Genomic DNA, 25530 nt, shown 5'->3' on the forward strand with positions numbered 1-25530 from the left:
GGGGGGGGGGGGGAGGGTGTCGGATTCGAGTCAAACTTTAAACTAAACTAGATAATCAACTAAAATGGTAACTACTGCTATTCTGTCGGTATTCACTAATTGTGTGACTGAAGTATGGGGAATACTTGCCTGTCTGTTCGTTTGTCTGTCTGAAGCTTGAGATCTCGGTAAAGGCTGAACAGATTGGGCTCTAATCTTCAGGGAATTTACATACTAGTCCTGTGGTGGTTTTAGGCTATAAGCAAGAACTAATTTCTGGACCAATTGGGCGATGTTGTGAGTATTGGTGCAAAAACTGGGGACATGATTCCAGTGACGTCATATTTTTCTTTCCCGAAAAAGGGAAGGGGGGAAGAAAAAAAGAGATGGGAGAAAAGGGGGTTTTCCCCATCTCTTTTGAAGAGATTTTCTTCCCCCCTTCCCTTTTTCGGGAAAGAAAAATATGACGTCACTGGAATCATGTCCCCATTTTTTGCACCAATACTCACAGCATCCAATTGGGCTCTTCTCTTCAGATAATATAGCTATTGGTCCTGTCGTGGTTTTAAGTTATTTTCTTGGGAACCCCAACCACACCATAGGGTGAAGCCCTTGTGAACCCCCCCTCCCAAAAACATTTTTTTAAAGATTAGAAATTAAGGAAGTTGAGTATACTGGAATTAATATTAAAACAAAATACTTCTAGGGGCTTCGCTAGAAGCTAGGGGCGAAGCCGCTAGTAATGTATGATTGAGTATCATGAATCCAAATTGCAACAAAAAATCTACCAGACAGAAAATCATGTTTAACTTTAATGTATATTTGCGTGAATATGAATGTTTTAAAAGTGAAGCTTTTCTATGATGAGGTCGGTCAATACGTCAGTATGTAACTTGGTGCCCTTTTGGTTAATTTAGGTAAATTAAATTGTCCTATTGATTTCACACTTGCATGACGTGTCCTATAAGAGTTAGCTACCATTATTTGACAACAATCTTTTTGTATGTTATTTATATTGATCCTGATTTTTGGAATAATAATTCGTAGGATAACAAGGTAGAACGTAATGGGCGAAGCATCTTTATAATCAATATTATGTACAGTTCTAGTGCTCTTGTATATAGTGTGTTTCAGGGATCTAAAGGGATAGAACAATGGCTGATAATTGATGTACATCCCCAATGAAGATACACAAAATTACCAGTTCTGTAGATTACATTAAGTGGTTGAAACGTTTGGACGCTCTACTAAATATACTAACCAATCAAAATTTGTTGAGCCAACGAAAGAGAAAACGTTATTACAAAACTTTGGGGACTAGTATGATAAATCACCCAATGTCCCCTCCCTCCCTAAGTGTGTTTACTAAAGTAATGCATATTGTTAAAAGATTTTAGGTTCAAGTTTAAGAATATCATCTTTAGACATTGGATTTGGGTAAATCAGGAAACGAATCAACAAATCGTCTAAACAATGACTTTTTTTTTATGAGAGTCAATGAAAATTCCTGCATAATTGTACAATAACATGCTACAAAACTTAAACAAAACAAAGAATATATTACTATTGTCTTTTTTGCAAAAAAGTTAGCCGCAAAAATATCATATACATTTTTGAAAAAAAAGGATGATAACATCCTTAAGTAAGGAAGGTCTTAAATGTAAAGAAGATATTCTAGAATAGTAGGCATAACAGACAGACAGACGGACATAATGAATTGAAAAGTAAATGGTCAGGAGAAACATCAAAAATTCAGCCGTCTAGCAGCCGTAAAATAACGTTTCACCTAAACATAGATGACAGACGGAAATTTATTTTATTGCGTAGATTTGCTACTAAAAAAACTACGTTAGGGTCTTTCATTCTGCATTGTCCTAATTTAATTTCAATGTAACTTTACGCAAATATGTCTTTAACATTCAGCAAAAATTAGATTTTGCCAATAGCTGTGCAAACCATTTTGCATTGGCTAAATAACACCCTTTATATTGGCCAAGTCTAACAAAGTACCGAGAAAACGATAATCGGTGCCTAACCAATAAATTGAAAGTAAAGGGGTTGTAGTTTTCCTATACCTAACCTCTTCGGGGCACCACCCTAACCTTACTACACTGTGCCCGATATAACCCTAACCCAAACTTACCTTCCGCTTAACGTTTCAGCCACGGACTTTTTGCTATTTTATAGAACAACCATACGCGATATTTTAGGGGGAGAAGGGGGAAGTGAAAAAGGTTTATACTCCAAAAGCTTTGAAACGGAAGAAAAGTGTTTTTAGCGAGCTATAAAAAGCTCTTGTGTGTAAAAAGAAGATGAAATTAATGGGTTGTAACTTAAAAGTTAAAAAAAATATGTTATTGTTAATATCTATCAAAATTCGTAATTAAATATATATGAAATTAAAATTGGTTTAGGTAAGTTTTTTTCTTTAAAGGTATATTTATTATTATCACGTTGTTAAGGATAGAGTTTGTAATAATAATGCGTTAATGTCCTAGCCCTTTATCCCTGCTCTTTAAAAATTTATGGTTCTAGCACGCTATGTTTGTACATTTAGATTTTTAGACTTTGACTTCATAGGAGAAAGGTATATTTGATAAATTAAAATCAAACCCATCCGCGGATTTGTTGGCCATTTTTTTTAAAACTGTAGCTTATCATGTACCTAACTCTTTCTCTTATAGAATGTTAAAAAAAGGTTTCTTTATCTTATATGTCAGGCATATGACTTAAATTAATAGAACACATGTAAACTCTATGACTATAAATACACAGGAACAACTAAATACACTGCATGGTCTTCCAAACAATGGCTTGCACATGGTTTTTCAATTTATAAGTGGGTGTGACACCTTATTTTACTGTTTTAATGTTGTGTTAAACCCTGTCAAGGAAGGTCTAGGGGGGGGGGGGGTGGACTTCTATAGAGGAATCCACCTACCTTAATTTTCTTAATTATCCTCCTTCTACATGCTTCTGCTTCCAGATTATGACTGTACATTAAAGAAATTATGTGGTTTTTTTTGTGCCGTACTGTACTGAACTGACGTACACTAGATATAAAGAAGTTGCAGTACTAAAATTGCAATATAATGGTCGATAATTTGAGTTGCAAATAAGCACATATTTTAGCGACACACCTTATGCAAAAATACTTTTTTTCTGTTAGCTAAATTTATTTCCTAAAACTTTAGGGTGGATGCTATATTGCTGGTCATTTCAGGTAGAAATAGTTTACACAAATTTAGAAAAAATTAGAAAAAAAAGAAGGATAATGTGATAGTTAGGTTTAACCATCTTCTAGGATAGATTAACTGATAAGGTGGATTTGGAAAGCAAGGGGTCAACATAAATAGATAAACGGTATAAGCATAACAGTCAACTTGGTGCGGGGGATCGGGAGTCTTGGCTACACCACGTCCTGCCAGAAATGTATATTGTATCATACTATTGCAATGTCGGGCGTGTGTCATCAAAAGTAAAAGTAGGGAGAATGTCGTGGCCAATAATGGGACAACTCATAACCATGTGCAGTTAGGACTTCAGACAAAAGTCACGCAATCAAATGGTTGATTGTCCAGTGTTACCTAAGCCTAATAATGAACATAGGCTTTTTACAACTTTTCTAAGACGTGAATATAACATGAAGCTTGGATTGGACTATAACCCGAAGCTTAAGATAAATCCCCCCGGCCCCAATAGTTAGGAAAGGAGAAAGATAAATTTTCACCAACCTATATTCCTGTTCTTAAACTTCTTTTTAAAAAAGAAAGGATGGTTTACTATAATTTAATGTTACAAAAATAATAATTTCCAAACCATGCATGTCTTTATCCTGTAAGGGTGCATATGAGTGAGTGCTTTATTTTTGTGTGTGCGTGTGTGTGTGGTCTGTGTGTGCAAAAGATGGTGCAACAACGGGTGTCACAATCAACTCATCTTCAAAAAAAAAAAAAATTGAGCATTGAAAAGAAAATAACAGAATAATTTGATTTCATTTTTAATACCGAGTTTTAGAATATTAAAAGTTTACAAAAAGGAAAGATATTTTATGTCCTAAAAAATATTAAAGTATCCAAGCAGTTAAAGTTAAGAATTAAAAATATTTCCGGAACATATTTAGGAGCAGAATTTTAAGCAATATTTGCCTTGGGGAAAAGTCTACTTTAATTTTTGACCGATTCAAAACCCCCTGAAATCCCAATTATTTTGAATCATAATTGAAGACTTATTATGAAACAAGTCAGCTTCAAAAACACCAATTAATTCACTGCAATTATTCGCAGGCTACCTTTTTTAAAAATCCGAATTTTTTGGGCTATGTGACACCCTGTATTAGTTTCTCGGAAGAGAAGAGTTGTATGTATGTACATATATGAACACATATACACATATACATACATACAATATAAGATAGAAGGATTCCTAGTTCCGGGCTCAGTAAATCTTTTCCTCCCTTCCCAAGACATACAGAAACAACAAGAGTTCCTCAAATCTTCACACCCGTTATAGTTTTTTTTATTTGGTCATTTTTTGTCAAATAAAAGTTTTGAGAAATGATTTAGTGTGATCAGATTCTTGGGAATTATTTTATTTCCTTATAAAAGTGGTCACTGGTTTCAACATAATTTAAGGTAATATTTTGCATATTCATTAAAATATATGTTAAAAAGTACGTAGTAAAATTGAATAATTGGAAAAATATCCTTCCTAACCATATCCTATTATATAAATACTTTAAAAAGGATTCAAAATGCATGGACATATATCTTTTTAACTCTTATTTTATACATCTTAATTGGAACTGATAATCTATTTTTATAGAGAAACATGTATTCCAGCAATAAATATTTAAAAAATTAAATGTGTTTATACATATAATAATCCTCTATAATACAAAGTAGAACGATGTTTGTTTGTCTGTCTGTCTGTTTGTTTGTAGCAAAGGATCTTGCTAACGCTGAACCGATCGGGTTCTCCTTTAGAGGGCAGCTTCTCATAGGTCCCGGGAAGGTTTATAACTATTTTCTTGGGGGGTGGGACACCCCTAACCCCCCCTAAAAAATGGAAAATACCCTCCCCCCCCAAAAAAAATTCTTTTTTAAACTATAATTAAAATAGGTTTGATTAAACCTCTTGTGGCAAAGCCCCTAGAGGCTAGGGGTGAAGCCGCTAGTATTATATAAAGTAGTAAGCTTTTTTTTTGTCTGTAGCAAAGGATCTCGTAAACCGCTGAACCGATATGATTCTCCTTTACAATGTAGCATGTCATAGTTCCAGGGAAGGTTTATAAATATTTTAAGGGAGGCTATAACCACCCCACCCCCAGTTTCATATACTTCCCAGGATAGATCAAGACTATTTTGTTTAAAAGTTTGATATTTATTGGTATTGTTAAAAGTGCTCATTGCTGACATTTTATTTACATCTTTTTGAAGTTCTAACTTTTCTAATATTTTCCTAGGAACGTTTGGACAATTTAAAACAATAAAGCATAAATATTAATCACACATTATTAAAAAAAATTATGTTGCATCCATTTTTTTTGCCGTTATTTTAAATTGCTTTTTAAACAGAAAAAGTTAAGACAGATAGATATGGAAGTTTAGTTGATATAGTTTAGCAGATTCAATTCAGAAAAAAATATATTAAGGGGAGAGGGGGAGGTTAAAGTCGACCCTTTACTTTATTTAAAGGTCTAAACGGTAAAAGTTTTTAAAACTATTTTTTTTTTTTGGGGGGGGGGGAGGATTTTCTATGGGTGAGGATGGCTGTATTCTCCCCCAAAATAGTTATAAAAGTTCCTTAGACACATAAGAAGCTTTACAAAAATGCAGTCAGACATCCTGTTACGTTTAGATAAGAATAGAGTGTAAAGTGGAGATAGACAGACAGGGATGCTGTACGTATTGGTGCAAAAAATGGGGACAAATTTCAAATTGTTTTGGCATGTGACGTCATACCCCCATCTCTTTTATAGGGGGTTTCTTTACTCCTTCCCTTTTCTTTCACCTCACTTGTGACGTAAATAAACAGCCCCGTCAAATCAATTTAAAAATTGTCCCCATTTTTTGCACCAATACGTACAGCATCAAAGATAGATAGATAGGTAATAAGATATGTAGATAATGACATAAATTACATAGGTAGATAATGAGAAAGAATGATAGATAGATTAATAGTGTTAATGCCAGATTATGCAATTTCTAGTGCACATTATGTGCATTCATATAAGATAAAAGGACATTACATTACTGTGCCTTAAAAACAGATTCATTTTTTGACAATCAGCTACTCAGGAGCGCAGTTACTCTATAATTTAAAAAGGATTTACGTCTGTCTCTCTGTAATTCTCGAATTTGATAGAAAATGTATTATTTCTAATCGCTACCATGGCAAGGCATGTAAAAAACGAATTTACCCCTGCTGCTGTTTTACGCAAGGCTTTTTTAAAAATTGGACATGAATATACATATTTTCAAACAAAACTCTATAAATTGTATTGTCCCTTTGAAATCCGAATAAGTGCCAAAACTTGTAATATTATGCAAATTAATTTGAAAATGAATTAGGTATCAAACAAACAAAATTTGCAAGTTTTTTTCGGCATGGCATTGCAGAGTCATAACTGTAATAAAATTAAACATATGTATAAACATTATATTTTTTTAAGAACCAAATATTACCACAAAATAGCCGAAAACATACACAAGACCATTAATATATTGTAATATCTACTTATTTTAGATGACGAAGCCAATTCCTCTCCTAATTACCTTAATCCTAATCACCCCACCTCCTCTGGAGGCCATCAACCTTACTGACGACTTCACCACCCAAGAATATGATGAAACTACTCTCAATGATGATGTAGAAAATGTTCCAAATTTTTATGAGGAAAATCCGCAATTTGGAAATTCAAATCCTGGCGTTGTCATTCCCCTAGAAAGGATTCTTGCAGGGTAAGAAATTAGTTTAACTTCTTATTTTTAGTATCAAAGCTACTCTTTATCTCACTTTGTCCGTCCGTCTATCTATACGTCAAAGGAGAAGCGTGATTTTTTTGCCTCCTAAAGATATTAATCTGAAATTTGTTGTAAAGATTCTTATAACTTATGCGTAGCAAGTCTATACTTTTTAGTCCGCCAGTCTGTCGGTAATGCTTCGAAAATCATTTAATTTGATTTAATTAAAAGGAAACCCTATAATCTTAGTTTCCAAGCTAAAAAGCTGAAGTATTTTATGATGATTCGTATGGCATCTGGGTATCTACTCAGGGAGAAAGGGTACATTGGGCTGTTTAGTGTTTATTAGGCTAGTCCCCAAAGTCTTATCTTTTGGCTTAACAACCTTGGGGACTTTTATTAAATTTTGTCAGGTTGGATCATTTAGTTTAGTGTCCAAACGTTCCAACTACTAATTGTAATCTACAGACGGTGTATCATCATTGGGGATGTACACCAATTTATCAGCCGTTGTCTTATCCCTTTAGATTCCTGGTATCTACGCAAATTAATTAAAGACTATGTAGTTAAAAACTAACAAATTGTTTCTTAGGTTGGAGGCATTAGAAAACGAGGAAGACCTAATTATCAGCGACGAATCTAGCCTGCACCATACAAAGTACAACCAATCACAAGAGGATCAAGGAGATGGTGCACATGGAGATAAACCTAAATATGCAATGTTTGAAAATTTTCCTATTGTCAACACTCCTGCAGCTAAAGGTATTTTTTTTATTAATTGTGTAAATAAATATCTTTTTATTTTTATTATAATATAGGGTAACTGGAAAAAGTGTCTTAAAAGTCAGTCATGTGACGTCATAAAAATGAGGGATATGAGAGGAGAAGTTGGAAAGAAAACCCCTAAAAATAGATGGATAATCCCTCATTTTTATGACGTCATATGGATGATTTTTGAGACACTTTGTCCAGTTACTTATAAAGGGCTATTTCCTTATAATAGGCCAGAACTCCCCCCCCCCCAATTATTTTTAGTTAGTAGGAGGGTATTTTTTTCCTATGACCAACCCATGTGAGGTCTAACCCTTCGGGGCTACTATGTACAAAATAAAACATACACACAAAAAACTGCTCCTAATCTAGAATTGTGTATCTATTTTGGTTATACAAAAATGATAATTTTCTTTGATTTAGATACTGCCACCCTACAAGAACAAAACTTGGTCAAAGTAGACGAGCAGCCTTCTAAGACGGATAATAACCTTCTTAATTCTAAAGTAATATAAAACTTCTTATTTCATAACTGAATAATATATTTCCATACTGAAGTTTTAAAAAGTAAGTATAAAATAATAAAAAGTTTAAACTTTTTGCCCAGACTAATCCTAGTTAGGTAATTTTTTTACCACTAGTGGCTTTGTTCCTAGCCTCTAGGGATTATTCCAACAAGGGTTGATTGGTGGGGTATTTCCATAGCTTTTTTTTTAAATTAGGGGGTAGGGATAGGGTATTATTATTCAGAGACTCTTCCCTAAATGTTGATGAATGTCTCCACATATTTATTTGTGTTGTATGTGCCCAATCGGATTTGCAATTACCGAAATCTTTAAATTCAGACAAACAGACAGACAGCCAGTTTGTTCCCACAGTGGTGATAAATATATTAAGTACATATGAATATAAAATATTATATTATATTGAGTAAAAGAAAACAAGCATCTGTACTATGTTTATTTTTTATATGTACTTCTGAAATAGTATTAATAAAAAAATGACGTCATACAATGCAAATGAAAAATGATAAGCCAATATACAATTTACCATTTGTAAATTACAATGTATATTGGTGTATCATTGGTCATTTTTATTGTATGACTTCACTTTTTTATTTGAAACTACATATACTCTGTTTCTGTATATCTATATATAATTTATGATAGATCTTAGTAATTTTGACTGTAAAATTAAGATAAAAGAGACAGCCAAGCCAAATTTGAAGAATAAGAAAGTAAACAATGAGAAACAAGAAGCACAGGCTAATCAACATCCAAGGAACAGATGCCTAAATAATGATTGCTTCAAATTTAATCTTTTCTTAAACTTTAAAGCAAAAGAATATCAAATACATTCTTTTATGGACATTCTTTCCTTTCTTAATGCATATCGAGTAATCCTTAAACAGACCCACCTTGAGTAAGAGGTGGATTTTGAAAATAGTCAAACAGACAGCCAGAAAGACAGGCACACAGACAGACAGAAAGACAGATACTATGATACATACAGACAGACAGAAAGATATCCTGTTACTTTTAAACATAGACTACACTAAATATCTTTTTAGTTCAATTTTCATTCTTGCTGTTCTACTTTCGGATAAAATTTACATTGTTTTATTTTTAAAAATTAAAGCATCTAACGTAAGCAGGACCAATAGGTACCCAGACAAAAAAATTGTAAGGATTGGAGGATACAAACAAGGCCTACGTAAAGAAAATAATAACCCTCCACAAATTAAAGAAGAAGAAAATCAAACAGTTAATCCAAATGACTTCACCAACGAATCTGAAACAGCTGACAATGATGATAATGAGGAAAAAATTGAGATTACTGAGGAAGAGAGAAAGAGTGGTCACCAATTTGGTCGAGTTGGTTCTTCATCGTTTAACAATGAGTTCTCTAAGCGCCGCAGACGACCGAACCAGGGATGAAACATTAAATTTTAAAAAAATCACAATTTTTCAAAATTAGCTCAATAACATGCAAATAATAATAATTTGAGGCCTGTCATATTTGAAATTATACAAAACTGCAAATAAAATTATAGTCATAGCAAATTGTGTTTGTGTGCTACTGTTTATTAATTTATACTAGTAGAACTATAGTTAAAGTTGGCAAAAATCTGTATAGTTTTTAAAAAAGGACATTTGAATGTATTTTATACCGGTACCCAAAGTTTAAAAAACATTATCTTTTATTTGCTGGCTTAAAAGATTACCAATCTTGATTAGTATGGTCAAACTTTTTAACCAATAATTTTAGTCTTTAGAAGGAGTAGTTTTGATTATTATTTTTAGAGATGCACATCAATATATCCTCATTAATTTTTCTAATTTTAATTTTTGTTTATGATTTTAAAAATCATGAATTTAGTTTCTGATTTTTAGAGCAAAACTTTTTAAATTTTGTAAAATAATGTTTTATCCATCTGAAGGTACCAGCTTGGAGAAGGGGTAACCATGCTCACTTTAAAAGCCAGAACAAATATTTTAATACAGGTACTTTTTAGTTTTCAGGTTTTAGCCTTCAGAATTAGAATATAAATCGATTCACAAACCTTACTGGTATTTAGTTTACTTGTTCGAGTCTCGCCTGAAAGCACATCATAACAAAAAAAAACGAAAAAAATTGAATATGTATGAGTAATAACCGTTGGTCAAAAGTTGTGCGGTAAAGGTGTTTTATGGTTTATTTCCCGCATTTAAAAATACACAAGAATCTCTTAAAAGCCTTTTGTTTGTTTTAATGAATTTAAAACCATACATAGGCTAGCTTTGGCTTTTTTTAACTTTGTAAAAAAGTCATATTGATATACCAAACATCTGTGTAATTAAGACCCAAATAAGGTAGTAATACAATATATATACACATAAGTTAAAACACAGGGGAAAAAAGATATTCAATAAATTCAAATATTAGAGTAAAACAATAGAGGGAGAAAGGGTTAAATAACTGTATTTTCCTATCGCAATGACCTTGTGACGACTCTCAAATGGGTCTTTAAAAATCAACCAACGGCAATATAAATATTAATACAGCCAAGTAGCAAAAACTAATTTGCAAGCAGACGAAAAAGATCATTTAAAAAAAGGGGGGAGGTAGTTATCTATGTATACATCTATACTATAGATCTGTTATTCAAATGATAAGATTCAAAGCAAAGAAATATTTTCTCTAAAGAAGTACTTTTTAAGTTTAACTTATTCGCCCTAACCCTGCAGGGCCACCCTGTACCAAATTCTACCTTAACTAACCTAAAAAAACACGAAATACTAACTCCCCTATTCAAATAAAGAAAGGGATGGGGTTCTGTGCTCAACTAGATGCTTTGAGGGAAAGTACATAACATTTTAAACCAATGAATCCATTATCCGTGAAAAGTCTCAAACAACCCTGTATTAAAACCATAAACTCCAAAAACATATTCATAATTAGGAGCTTTGGTGTTTTAATTTGATATATTACTACACATGTTTTTTAACCTTATCAACACGCAACTGGGAGACTATAAATCTTTGCTTCCGTTACTGTGTGTTTGTGTATGAATGTAACGTTCTTTTAAAGAAATATATATGTAAAAAATTAGGGTAAGCTATTCTATAATTAGAAACAGTTTGTAACAATTTTCTTCTCATTCGCTAGCTTAAAATCTTTAAGGACATTATTGAATATTGATTGGGACAAACTAGCAATATCTAAACTTGTCCACCAATACATTAAGTATTCAGAAGGGGTACTTTGTTTATAATAAAACTAATTTATTGCCCAATGTCTTATCCTAAGAAACAAAATCATTTTCATAGGCGTAGTATTTCAACAAGGCACCCAAGTAAGTTTGTAGGTTTGTATACTATAACATTTTATTTGTTTAGAACCTGAAACCGAAAACAAGCATGAGAATGATGCAAATGAAGATATTAATCAACAACACACAGAAGTTTCTCCCACAGCTAGGAATATATTTCATTATTATCTCAAGTTAACAATAAGTAACCTTAAATAAAATAAGTTTAAATGTTTTTCCCAAGTAGACGTCAAATAGGTTTTAACAAACAATATTTTTAAAGAAATTAAAAGATAAAAAGACTAGCGGTTATCCTAAAAATGCTTAGCGAGCACGGAATCCTTTCTTCCCTTTATTTTTAAATCATTTAAATATAATAGGGTGAGTACTGAGTAGATTAGTTTTTCAAGTAGTTTAGTATTGATAAAACGAGATGTGAAGCTTACTCAATCTCAGGGATAAGACAAAGGCCGATTAATTGATGTACATTGTACATCCCAAATGATGATACACAAAATTACTGCAAACGTGTTAAGCTAACAAATAAGAAAACGTTATTATAAAACTTTGGAGACTAGTGTAATAAACAGTCCCATGTCCTGTGCCCTCCAGATATTTCGTCTCATTTCAATATAATAACAGCAGCTAAGATTAACAGGGTAGATAAAAGTGAAGAATAGTTATTTCTCGCATCGTATTATAAACAGCTTTCCACGGATATAGAATGTACAATTAAAAGATTAAAACCAGTTTTTTTAGCCCCGAGGTGCCGAAGGCACGGGATAAAAACTGGTTTTAATCTTATGATTGTACATTTTTATATTCGTAGAAAGCTGGATATGATACGATGCTATACATAGTTTTTCGTATGGATGAAAACCGGTTCCTATCCATCGGATTCGAATGAATACGAGAAATAATAATTATAATAATGCTACGCTTAAACCCCTTGAACACTTGAACAATAAAGCTGATGGTTAAGGTCATGGAAAGGACTAAATATTAAGAAATCTTATTTGAAAAGCATTTATCTATTCACTTAAATACATTAATGTCACCAAATATATACCTGAGGTGGATTCTTAAAAAAAATTTGCCCACTTATCGCTTAGTGGGGCAAAATTGTTTTCGTGAAAAATCCTCCAAAATCACATAAAAAATCTACAAAAATTAAATAAAATCTTATGTTAATAACCCTTCTATAATTTTGTTTACTTTTTGTAGATTTTTTATGTGATTTGGTGGATTTTTCACGAAAACAATTTTGCCCCACCAAGCGATTAGTAGGGCAAAATTTTTTTAAAGAATCCACCTCTGGCCTTTAAAGGTATATGACAAAATATTGAGAAACACAGTCACTGTAATTTACTGGTTGTAAAAATATCATATTGTAAAATGGCGTTATTAAAGTAAGTCTATATTTTAGCCATGGTCAATTTAATTATATGCCAGCATAGTCGAAATAAATCTTATTGACATATTGCTTAAATTTTGACAGATGTCAAAAAGCCTAACCTTTCCCGACAATGCATACCATATCCTAACCTAACTTATATTATGTTTAGGAAAATTTAGAGTATAAATTAGGACTGATAAAATTACTGAAAGGGGTTCCCTTTCTGCTATCGCTGAAAGGGAGCCCTAATACCTTATCCCTAATTATCATTGAATTCAAATGTTATCAAATTTAAATCCAATGTTTTCCTTTTTTAGAATAGGTAGCTCTATGGAAGGTTAAGGTCATGTCGTGTTGTAGCAAGCTCTGTTGTAAAAAGGTCTATTTTTGGGTAGGATTATATTACACACAAACACAATGGAAAAAATACTCTAAATCTGGAAATGTTCAACAACTGATATCAGCCTACGAGGAAATGTGTCTTCAGAATAAGGGTTAGACGGTTTACCTTAAGGGGGAGGGGGGAGCTAGTTTAGCTATATAGGACAGAAACCTGTATTAATTAGGTATTCTCAAGGGCTTAAGGGTATTGACACAGTAATTTGGTAGGTATACTCTATTAGGAAAAATCACAGTTTAATAATAGTATTTTTAAAAAAAGGATCTTTATGTTTACTTTTTTTATAAAGAAAATTACCCTAAGCAGTAGCATAATGACAAATATCAAATAGACAAAACTTGATTTGTTAGCAAAATATGGATTTAATAATGGATTGTTAAAAAAGTACGGGAAAAAATGACTGTGTGGTTGAAAGATGGTTATGCACTTAAGTATTCGGATGTTAGCATCTGTGCATGTGTGTATATATAATATATATAGCTACACATCAGGGAGGGATGGATAAATCGGGTGTTTGTCTATTACACTGGTCCCCAAAGTTTTTTAGTAACATTTTCTTATTCGTTGGCTCACCAACTTTTGAGACTTTTATTGATTTTTGAATGGTTGTTTTATTAAGTTGAGTATTCTAACGTTTCAACCAATAATTGTAATTTAAAAACGGGGCAATTTTCTGTATCATCATTGGTAATGTACACTAATTCATCAGCTACTACTTATCCCTGGCTATATAAATATATACTAGATATATATTAAAGTATATTTATACACAAAACATATATGAAGATACATTGTATTTATCAACTAGCCAACACTGCATTTTATGTTTTAGGTATATTGCTAGTCTTTAAAGTTAAGGCACCTCAAGTATACCCAACAGGGTTGAGTTAGAACCCCCGCAGTTATTAGGCATACATAAAAATCTGCTTCTTTTTATTTTGTATTTTTTTAAAGATAAGTGGAAGTGGGTTTCTCTGCTCTCTAGACACTTTAAGGGAAAGAATGAACAATAGATTAATTCAGACAAAATTATGTTTCATTAGCAATAAGTTCTAGAGTCTTTGCTAAAAGAAAGATTTAGAGCTAAATTTAGTTTTCTTTTGGAGAAAAGTTGTCAAGTTTATTTTATTTTTTTTTTATTTACAAACTATACTTATAAAGTCATCTTAATAAGCTTTGATTCATAAAAGAGTACTAAAGGCTGAAAAGGAAACAAATAGTATGATTAAATAGATTTGAAAAAATCAAATATGTACAGCCTTAGTGTTTTGGAATCTCTAAAAATCATTTCAATGAACATGTTGCACATAAAGATTGAAAGTTAATGTCATGGTCCAAATGTCAAAGGCTGCCTACATGTGTGTGTGAGTGTGTGTGTGTGCGAGTGTGTAAACCACAGAGGCACTGAGCCTGCCAGGGGGAGCCCATCCTTTTTGGTAGAAAAGCTACTCTTTCCCTGTCTGTCCGTCAGCCATTTCGTTACGATATAAGTAAAATGAGATTTTTTCGGCTGCTCTCTTCGAGATAGACGGATAATTCCTTATACTTATGAATATCCAGTATGTAATTTACTTGGTCCGTAGGTCTGTCAGTCATAGTACAAAATATAAATATCAAATGCATTAAAGGTTCTATGATTTTGTCCCCAAAAATATAATTCTTTATTTAAACATTTGCCTTGTCCGTATTCCAATCAATGGTTTTTTGTTCTTCGCTAATTATGGATGTTGATCTCGTTCTTGTTAAAGTGATTTTCCGTTCTTTTCCTAGCTACAGGCGCACCCTTTTTACAATTAACATTATCTTTATCAAGTGTGGCTTTTGTATTATTAGGCTGTATCCACGTGTATAAAAATTACTTGACAACTAAAAGCCTTAGAATCACATAATTTGAGAATTTTTTTATAGAAACCTATCAAAGCCTATTTATATCATTTCATGGACTGTGAAAAGGTATAGACGTATCTAAATTGAAAATAGGGAAAATAAACTGTTTTTTTTTCTTGGATAAAGGTATACCACTTTTTTAAGTAAAAGTGTAAAACATTATGGAACCATTGGGATCCCTGTCAACATTGTTGTCATTCTATCGAGATGCAATTTTATAGAGCTTTGTTGACTTTATAAGTTTTTTTTTTAAATGGTGATTGTTGACCTAATATCAACCTATCGACAGTCTTATAACATTTGTAGATACACACCTACCTTACCCAAATAATGACACGTTTCTTGATAGGAGTAGGCTTCCATGAAAAGAAGCAAATATTAAGTCTTAAATAAAGTTATACATTCAATTAATGTGTATATTCATATGGTTCTTAAGATTTTATCTCTCTGTTAAAAATATAATAAAGAGAATCTCCACTTCTGTAAGACATGTGTGAAGGTTTAAAGCCTGAAGTAAACAATAATAATACAATCTCACGCACTCATCTTTATTCAATTAAGCTAAGGTTAATATATTTAGCAGGGCTCGGCAGCCGCGCGTCATCCGCCTGTAAGCTTAGAAAAATCTTCATTTTTCAATTTTAAAATTCAGCTGGAAGTATAAACCTGACACAAGTATAGCAATCCCTTTTTTCATTAAAAAAATTGTCAAACCATCAAAACGGGTTTACATTTGAGGCCTAGTCGCAGCTGTCGAGCCCTGGAATCTAGCCTCCATTCTTGTAAGATGACAAATATTATTAAATATTTGAATTAGTTTAGTGACTTCAACGCACAAATAGGCAGACAGAAAAAATCCTGTTGTTCCAATTTTTATTAAATATATGCAGAAATTTTTTATCCTAATTCATCTCCCCCCTCATTCAAATAGATACTAAGGGCGCAGCCGCTAATTTTCTAAATCAAGTGTAGCTTTAAAACTTATTTATTTTACATATATCTTAAAATAGCATCGTCTAAATTTATGTGTAAAATTCGTGCGCATCAAAAGAATTTTGCCATGTGCAAAATTTTGATTATTGCGTAAAATTGTGGCTAAATTTGTTTTGCATACTCGTGCAAAATAACTTTTCCTTGCTCTATAGGTGGTCATAATAGTATAAAGGGAATAAGTTTCCTTATTTTCAACTGGTTTTACAGTCGGGCAAGCCATGTATTGACTAAATTGAAATGTTCAACATCATTACTGTATTAGGAATCATGATTTACTCTACTTAAAAATCATAAAAATAGTACTTCGTTGTTAGTTATGAACTTAATTGTTTTTGTTTGATAATAAAATATAATGTAACAGACGCGCCCGGCTGCGTATTTCAGCACCACAAAGTGAAAACAGCCAACACGATATTCTAGGTCCTCAAATATTTAATATTGACCCAGGAAAATATCAAACTTGATAAAATGCTTCATTAATATGACAATCAAATTTCCATGATTAATACAGCATTGCATGCATGAAAAAGAAGAATAGTATACTGTTATTTACCAAAAAAAAGTTTGTATTGTAGTTAAGAATATGTCGTATAATTGATTAACAGTGAATAAAAAATATTAAAAATAATTGACACATAGACCTACTTATGGACATTATGGAGTAGCTTCGGTTAGATGATATTTTTATGGTAACGTAGCTGCTATATGAAAAGTTTTTCTCGGTAAAAGTAAACTGAATATAAATCAATTACAGAGGCGGATTCTTAAAAAAAATTTGCCCTTCTAATTGCTTAGTGGGGCAAAATTGTTTTCGTGAAAAAGCCACCAAAATCACTTTAAAAAACTACAAAAATTAAACAAAATCATAAATTATGAACATAAGATTTTATTTAATTTTTGTAGATTTTTTATGTGATTTTGGAGGATTTTTCACGAAAACAATTTTGCCCCACTAAGCGATTAGTGGGGAATTTTTTAAAGAATTCACCTCAAGTTTATTAGATTCCATTATTGGATTATAGTTTTACTATCATAAAAGATAGAATTCGAATAATACTATTGAAAGGAACTTTTTGTTGTTTGATATGTTTTGTCTTGTAGATTTATCCGAAGACGCAATAATCTCCCACCTACTTTCATCTACTAATAATCAAAATAAAGGTATAAATATTTTGTAGAACAGCTACTCCACGATGACCGAATGTGTCAAAACTTGTTTCTATTATAAGCTGACACACTTTTCTTGCTCAGCATATAATTTATAATCTCTATACATCTTTTGAAACTAATTTACTAAACATGTCACATAGTTCGTATTAATTAATTTTAAGCAAATTCGTACTTATTAGCTAATTGTTATTAAATAATGAGCACTATAGGCGTGCATGAGAGTAAGTTGGTCCCGCCCATTTTCAATTTTAGTTTTAATAAGAAAAGTAAAAATAAAATGCGGGAAAGTGGCAATTTCTCTTGGAAGAGTGGTGGCACCCTTTTCTAAAATAGTTTCGAACCTTTCCTGGACCTTAGAGAAATTTTAATGTAAAGGAGAACGATATTAGTTCAGCTGTTAGCGAAATCCTTCAGTACAGATAGACAGACAGAACATAACATATAAACATCCTGTTACTTTTAGGGTTTGGTACAAAACAAACAACACTAATTAACAATTTCTTTACAGATCTGTCATCCGAGCACAGAGGACGAGGCAAGATTTCTGATCATGTGATTGAGAACACTGAAAATGATGACAACACTGACAATACTCAAGCAGAAGACATAGCTCAGGATATTAGAGATAATATTTTTACATATAAATTGTTATTTATCGCATCATATTGTATATATAACTTTCCACGTCAAATTGGAGACGTAAAAAATGGTATATACTGCTGCTATGTCAGGCCCGTGAAATTCCTTAGCTCATAAATAGGTGCAACTCAAACACATTTAAGACTTTCAGACAAAGATCTTGCAGTCAACGGTTTGGTTATCTGTTGGTCCACTCAGTACCCATCAGGGGCGATGCAAGTTGAAGATGACGGGAAAAAGATCAGAGCTAGAAGCGTGATATCTAGAGGGTAAATACTGAATAGATCCTTGTTGTTATTGTTATAATTATCCCTGAATGAACAGGAGGAGAATAATTCAGAGCCAACAGTTCACTCTATTTTTCATCCATACTCTCAAAATAATCATAGGTCTCAGTATAATAATAATATCAGGAGTGAAATTTATATGACTTTTTTAGATGATTAAATTAGTCAAAAGATTATACAAAAAGAGGGGGGGGGGGGGACCTGTAGAGTATACATAAATAAAAATTAATGGTTTAACAGTTTGTACATTGCTAGTTTGCTAGAGGGGGGGGGGACCTGTAGAGTATATATAAATAAAAATTAATGGTTTAACAGTTTGGACATTGATAGTTTGTAATATATAATTCAAAATTTGACTAAGTCACCACGGAACCGATTAAAATATATATTTATAAAGTCTTTTTATTATATTTTTCTACCATCTCCCTAGCCCTGTGGAATAAGTAAAGCCCCTAGATGCTGGGGGTAAAGTCATTATATTTTTGTATAAATTTCTTATAGAAAGAGGAAAGTGTCAAACAACCAGAGAAAATCTGGCAATCAAGCAACTAAACCAGCAAACAAACAAACCAAATTTCAAGAACATTCCAGGTGAAAACACATGATTATGCAAAGCTCCTATCATAGAAATAAGAAACTAGTAAAAGTGGCTGACTCAGATTATGAAGTCAAAAAAATAACCAATGAGAGGCCACTATAAATTTTACCATTGGTCGATTACAGTGTATACTGGACTCTCATGCATTGGTTATTTTTTTTTGACGTCATAATCTGAGTCAGCCACTTTTACTAGCTTCTAGAAATAAATGCTTAATTTTTACTTCTCTGACATAGATATATTATTTACTTTAAAAAAAATTTAACAGATTTTTGTAAATAAAAGTGAAAGATTTTAATACTTATTTTTATGTTGACAAAAAAATAAAAATTAAAATTAAGCCTAATTTTTAGGTCAAAGGAGAATAAAAGGATGGAATATCTAAAAATATATTTTTAAAATAGAAATAATATTTTATTAAGTTATCATTGCTTGAAAACTACACAATTTTAAATGCTTAATGATACCAAAATTATCTTGCATGCAAGATTATCTTTCTAGATTTCGTACACCTAAACTAAGATTTGTATCTCAAAACTTAAATTAATATATATTTTGATTTAGTTATGAAGAATCTGAACCAGTAGATCAAGTGTCCTACCACAGACAGAGCAAAGACTTTAGGAAAATTAACAATCAAAATAATTTTAAAAATGAAGAAAAACTGTATGTTGATTGTTAATATATAGCATAGCTAAATTTACTTATAAAATTCATTTTGATTAACTTTTGATATCTTATTGAGACAGATATAGTATACATCTTAGATAAAAGGACTTTATAACAGATAGTTGTTAAATAAACCTGGATAATAACCTCTAGAAGACAGGGTATTCTGTGACAAATTGGAACCTTGCTGTTTAAACTATATTATTGATCATCTGATTCTATGAGCATTGCCTGTAATTTCTCGGTGTGTAATTTAGTACATTCTAACTGTTTATAATTCAAGGAATTCCCCCCACTCTTTAGCTTTGAAAGAATGAAACCGTCTAGCTGACACTCAAACCTTTCATCCCCCCCCCCTCCCCCCTCTCACAACCAACAATAACATACATGTACATACATTTTATATTAAGATTGTTGTTGCAAGGTTTGAACCAGCAGCATTGAATGAAAAATCCTCTAAAGATGTTGCCAATAAAGATTCAAAATATATAGAGGAACATGAGTTTCATGTGGAACAAGATGACGCAGAAGCAGTTGCTGATCATCATCAGATAAAGGCAATATTTTATCTTATAAATGAGTAGTATCTAAAATTATTTTGTACCTTTTGGTTTCGATTGAAAGAAGAGAGGAAGGGTTGTTCAATTAAGGAATTAAAGTGAATATTTGAATTTTATATAACCAAAAGGAAAACAATGTAGGAGCTATTTGGCTACTTATTATGGTACGAAAGGACAGTTTATTTACATTATATTCATTTACCAAGCCAGCTTTTGACAGTCGTCGACCTACTAACAAAATTTTTATTTTGCTAGAAATTGATTTTTAAGAAGGAAGGATAACCACCTGGGATAATGAATATATTGGAAAAGTTTTATATTTCTTCTGATTCTTATTAATTGCCTAGGAATCCAACCCCAGAGTATCAAGTTCAGGATGGTTCAAACCAATCCACCAAAATATAGAAGCTACAGCACATCAAGTACATGACGGTCAAACCAAAAATAAAGATGTCAAGATCGAACCCCAGCAAAGAAGTACTCCAGTTGGTTACCCGTCTAGACAGTCAAAAGAAATCAAGTTCGATTCCCATCCCATACAACCTTCCCGACAGTCAAAAGAAATTAAATTGGAAAATTATGAAAACAAGGAAGTAATTGTCCAAGCGCCAAGACAATCTAAAGATATAAAGGTGTTCTTTAATCTTTCCTGATATGATCAAAAATTGAAAAAAAGATCCAACTAAAATTAAAATACCTATAAAATAGGGAATTAAAGCATTAGGTAGATTATTTTTGACACATTTATAAAATGACTAGCTATTACTTCCTTGATTTTTAATGGAGTTTAAATTTAACAAGGATGACGACATTCATAAGTAGCAATGTATTTGGACAAACGGACCAGGTGAGAAAATCATATTTTTTCCATAGTGTTACTGACTATTGGAAGGACAAACGGACAGACAAAGTGGGAAATGTAAAGTAGCTTTTTTTTGTTGGAAGAGATTAAATCACTTGACACATAGTTTGAAAATGACAAACCATCCCTTGGTTACCAACCATCCACTGGTTACCGCAGCTCCAGACAGTCAAAAGGATTCAGATTTCCTTCCGATGATGAGGAAATAGTTGACTATGAAGATAACCACGATAGTGTAATTGATGATGAGATATTCGTTGATGATCAAACCGATCAAGTTGAAAATACTCGCGTTGCCAAAGGTAAATGTCGATTATAGCATATACAGGAATATATAATTTGTTCAATAAATTAAAATTGATTTGATTAAATAGGCTATTTAAAAAATGAAAGTTGCCTATCTTGCTAAATCAAACCTCTCATAATATAAATTACGGTTTTAAGTCTGTAGGATGATTCTTAAATAAATAAAATAATGTTTAAGATTTCTGGTGATTTTTCTCAAAGTGACTATAAAGCACCTAACCCCTAGCCGTTTTATAAATAAACTAGCGGCTTCGCCCCTAGCCTCTAGGGGCTTTGCCCCAAGAGGTGATCAAAAAAAAATTAAGGTGAAATTCGTAAAGGACCAAGGAAATCTCTTGCAAAAAAAAAAATTGGGGAGGGTTTTTTTGTTTTTGGGGGGGTTGGGGGTGTCCCACCCCCCAAGAAAATATCTTAAAACCACCACAGGACCAGTAGGTATATTCCCTGAAGAGTAGAGCCCATTCTGTTCAGCGGTTACCGAGATCTTAAGCTTCAGACGGACAGACATCGTTCTACTTTGTATTATAGATAAATTTAAAATAATGGGAATAGTGTTTTTTTTTATGCCTAGCAATTTAGAATTCCTGAACGAACCCTGATGGACCTATGCTTGCGTTGCCCTAATTTGAGACTACCTAGTACTCAATAAAACAAAACATAACCTGCAGGGAAAAAAAACGAAAAAAGAAAAAAACAACCTCATTTTCAATTTCTTTTTAAAATGAGGAATGAGAGTTTTCTGTGCTCTGTGAGATAAATTGCCAGATTTTTTTTATGAATTTAGTTATTATATTTTTGGAATTGAATTTATTTTAGAGATAAATGGTCATAATTTTGGTGATGTAGAAACAGGAAGCGCTGTCGAAGAATCTATACAGGACAACCAAAACAAGGATGAAGCAAACATTGAGAGCGTAGCCACAACAAGAAACTCGAGACACCAACAGTCTAATGGTAAAAGAAACTCGGCATTTGTTGGAAAATCTTCACCTGTCACTAAAAATGGAGATTATAACTTTAGGTAAGAATAATTTACATTTTGCTTTATAAAAGCTTTGTCCAAGAGCAACAATTTAGAGGCAAAAAAATTTGCTATGGGCGAAATGTCCTGTTTTATGACATAAAACCTTGTACATAGTATGACCACAGTTTTTAAACAAGTTATATTTATTTGAAAAATCCAATACATATTGTTTCTTTGTTTAATTACAAAACATCTTCTGGTACATAAAAATAAATAAGTAATTTTGTCTTATCGCTTCAAAGTGATTTGGTATCTTTTGCTGTAAAAGGATTCCAATAGCTGTTAGCTGCTTAATAGGGCGGTTTTCCTAAAAGTGCCTAGTAGACCACAGAAACCCTACCCACTAATTATGAAATAAATAGAAATTAAGGATGGGTATTTTCTACTTGCATATTTATTACTTTAGGTTAGGTTAGGTTATATGTTGAATGGGGTAGCCCTGAAGGGTTAAGGTCCCCTAAAGGGGTTAGGTAGGGGAAATAAACCTATCCATTAACCAACCCCACTTTATTTTCAATTTATTTCAATTATTTGACTGGTCACTTTGCCACTTTGAGGTAGATCACCCTTAATTGGATTGTAACATGTAAATTAAAAACATTTAAATTTTAGTTTTATCTCGACTGACGGGCATTCAAGGGCAGAGGAGGGAGTTGTTTCTTCACAGGGCAGTAAAGCTATAAAGGTAACATATTCATAGATTTTTAATATGGCTCCAAATCCGATTATTTTCCGCAGGATTAGAACAGGTTCTGAAAAATCATGTTTATAATACAGGGACTTGTTGTTGCATTATAAAGCTATTTAACTCTTGTTCCTTTATTCTTTAACTTTATTATTTTACTTAAGCACCAAAATTGTCCTAAATTTTAAAGCCTTAATTCAACAATTAATGTTAAACTTTGAATATTATTATCTAATTATAATAGGGAAGTTACAGCTATACTAGCCCTGATGGTCAACTGATCACTATGTCATATACAGCGGATGAAAACGGTAGGTTTCTCTAGAACAGATACTTTATAACATGTGTCTTATGTCTATAAGTAGCGCATCTGAATTTAACAGTAGTTTCTATGAAAAACATTCAAAATATTAGTTTAGGATAAGATATAAATATATACAAATAAGCTCCCCGCAGTGGTTAGGTCTTTAAAAGCCTATACAATGATTTAAATAGGTTAGTTTAGGTTTAGTTTATACTTTAGTTTAGTTTGTCCGCTTCGACGTTTGTCACTCCTGCGTTTGTCCTAGAATCGAATTTTTATTTTGTGACATACGGAAAAACGGTCGAAAATTATAGAGAAATTGTGTTCAACTTATTATTGAAAAATATATACAATCGGTTTTAATGGTCTTTCTACTCAGATAGGTTAATTTCAATGCTAGGTATACCATATTCTGCCTGATGTATCTCATATTTCTATGTCCAGGATTCCGACCAGTTGGGAGTCATATACCTGCCGTTGCACCGCTACCAAAGCATGTCCAACGACTTCTAGACCATCTTGCTAAAGTTAATCAACATCAATAGAATTATTTTTAATTATAGGATTGTCTAATTTGTATTCTAAGTTAGTACTCTTGCATTTTATGATATTCATTTCAATATGTCATTTTAAATTTAGTAAACATTATAGTATTTAATCAATTTATTTTTTTACCTTTTTTCTCAAATACAAGGAAAAGAAAGAAAAAAACGGTATTAAAACCTAATTTGAGCACTATCCTTAAAAAAATACCTTAACTTAGATTAGGTTAGATTATTTTTTATAGATTTTTAATTGCTAGTCTTATTTTCTAACACTTCACTGCCAAAAAACCTAGTTAAGATTTTACAATTATAAAATCCTAGACCTTTTATACTTTTCATATTATAAATTAACACTGCAAATGCTTTTTCTAGACTTATGTAGATCTCTCTAATAATTTATTTATAATTTGTAATTGTTGATTTGTTATTTTTGTATAATTTTATTACCTATATAATAGTTTAAGTTAATAAATAATTTAAAATTATTATTTTATTTTTTTCAAAATTTGCAAGTCTTAAGGGATAAGATAATAGGCGAAAAATTAATGTATTTCCCCAATAATGATAAACCATATTATTCTTTCTGTAGATTAAAACCATTAAACTCGCTGCTAGTTTGAACCCACCAATCAAATTTTAATAAAAAATACCCAAAGTTTTGAGGCCAACGAATGCGAGAACATTTCGGTTAACAATTTCATTTACAGCCCAATGTCCCCTTCTTCTCCTGAATTTCATCAATGACAAGAGGACTGTAAATGTCGTATTCCTGAAAAGAAAATATTTTTGTGAAACTAATATGTTTTATTGTGTAATCAGCCTCCGTTCAGTGTCAGCAGTTTGCGTGAGGCCGGCTTAGGAATTTTTTAGTTTGCATTACAAAGCTGACTCCTAATATTAGACCATATACATAAAATTATAATACATATGGTGCATTATTTGCCAAATGTACCACTTTTCTGCACTACCTCTCCGATTTTGTTAATACTCTATATTTTGGTCCGTTGGGTCATTCAAGGATGCTTGATGGCCAAAAAAAAGTTTCAGAGTCCCTGGATGTCTAGATATCTAGCTATCTATGAAGGTAGGTAACAAAAATGTAAAAAACACCCATTTTTTCACAATTTTAAAAATTAATTTTTTCATCAATCTTACATCCAATCTATACATTTTATACACCAAAATGATCGTTTATTCATGTAAAAAGCGCACATAATGCTATTTTGGCCAAAACTCTAATTTTACAGGGTGTCCAACAAAAAGTGTATTTTGGGTATCTAGCGTAATACCCAAAATACCTGTCCGAAAAAAATCATTTTTTTTGGCTTAAATCCTGTGTTTTATCTGTGTGCATATGTGGTATATAACGGTTCGGACCACCCGGGACTATAAGGTTGTCAAATTTCACTTTGGGACACCCTGTAAATGTGATTTTTGCGTCTGTAGAGCTAAAACTTGGCCCAAATTGGCTATTTTTTTCAAATTACTCTAATATGTGTCTTAGTATGTTTGGCCATAGTGTTTTCTGACCAGATCAATAATTTCATATTTTTTGGACACCCTGTATTTTTAAAAAAAGAGAAAAAAAATTTTTGTTTTTTTAAAATTTTTTTTTCTATTTTTAAGTTACTTAAAACTGTCATATAGATACAGATTTTGACTAATAACAATAATATTTGCCTATTTTACATTTTTTTACA

General features: G+C 32.0%; 1 protein-coding gene across 1 annotated transcript; it reads left to right on the forward strand.

Annotated features, from left to right (window-relative positions):
* The first annotated feature begins 6726 nt into the window (after window positions 1–6726).
* LOC145322602 (uncharacterized) lies at window positions 6727–24315 on the forward strand. The gene is made up of 20 exons (XM_080164752.1): window positions 6727–6941; window positions 7537–7706; window positions 8139–8221; window positions 8914–8994; window positions 9368–9644; window positions 10154–10219; window positions 11594–11673; window positions 16541–16626; window positions 17281–17342; window positions 17860–17963; window positions 18312–18379; window positions 18779–18868; window positions 19440–19497; window positions 19967–20101; window positions 20452–20736; window positions 21073–21268; window positions 22089–22293; window positions 22909–22981; window positions 23226–23292; window positions 23730–24315. Exons 1-20 carry the CDS (start codon window positions 6727–6729, stop codon window positions 23828–23830), a joined length of 2502 nt encoding a protein of 833 aa, XP_080020878.1. The 3' UTR covers window positions 23831–24315.
* The last annotated feature ends 1215 nt before the right edge of the window (window positions 24316–25530 follow it).

Source organism: Acartia tonsa, chromosome 6, assembly GCF_053477335.1.
Source record: "Acartia tonsa isolate MP-2025a chromosome 6, ASM5347733v1, whole genome shotgun sequence".
NCBI classification, from domain to species: domain Eukaryota; kingdom Metazoa; phylum Arthropoda; class Copepoda; order Calanoida; family Acartiidae; genus Acartia; species Acartia tonsa.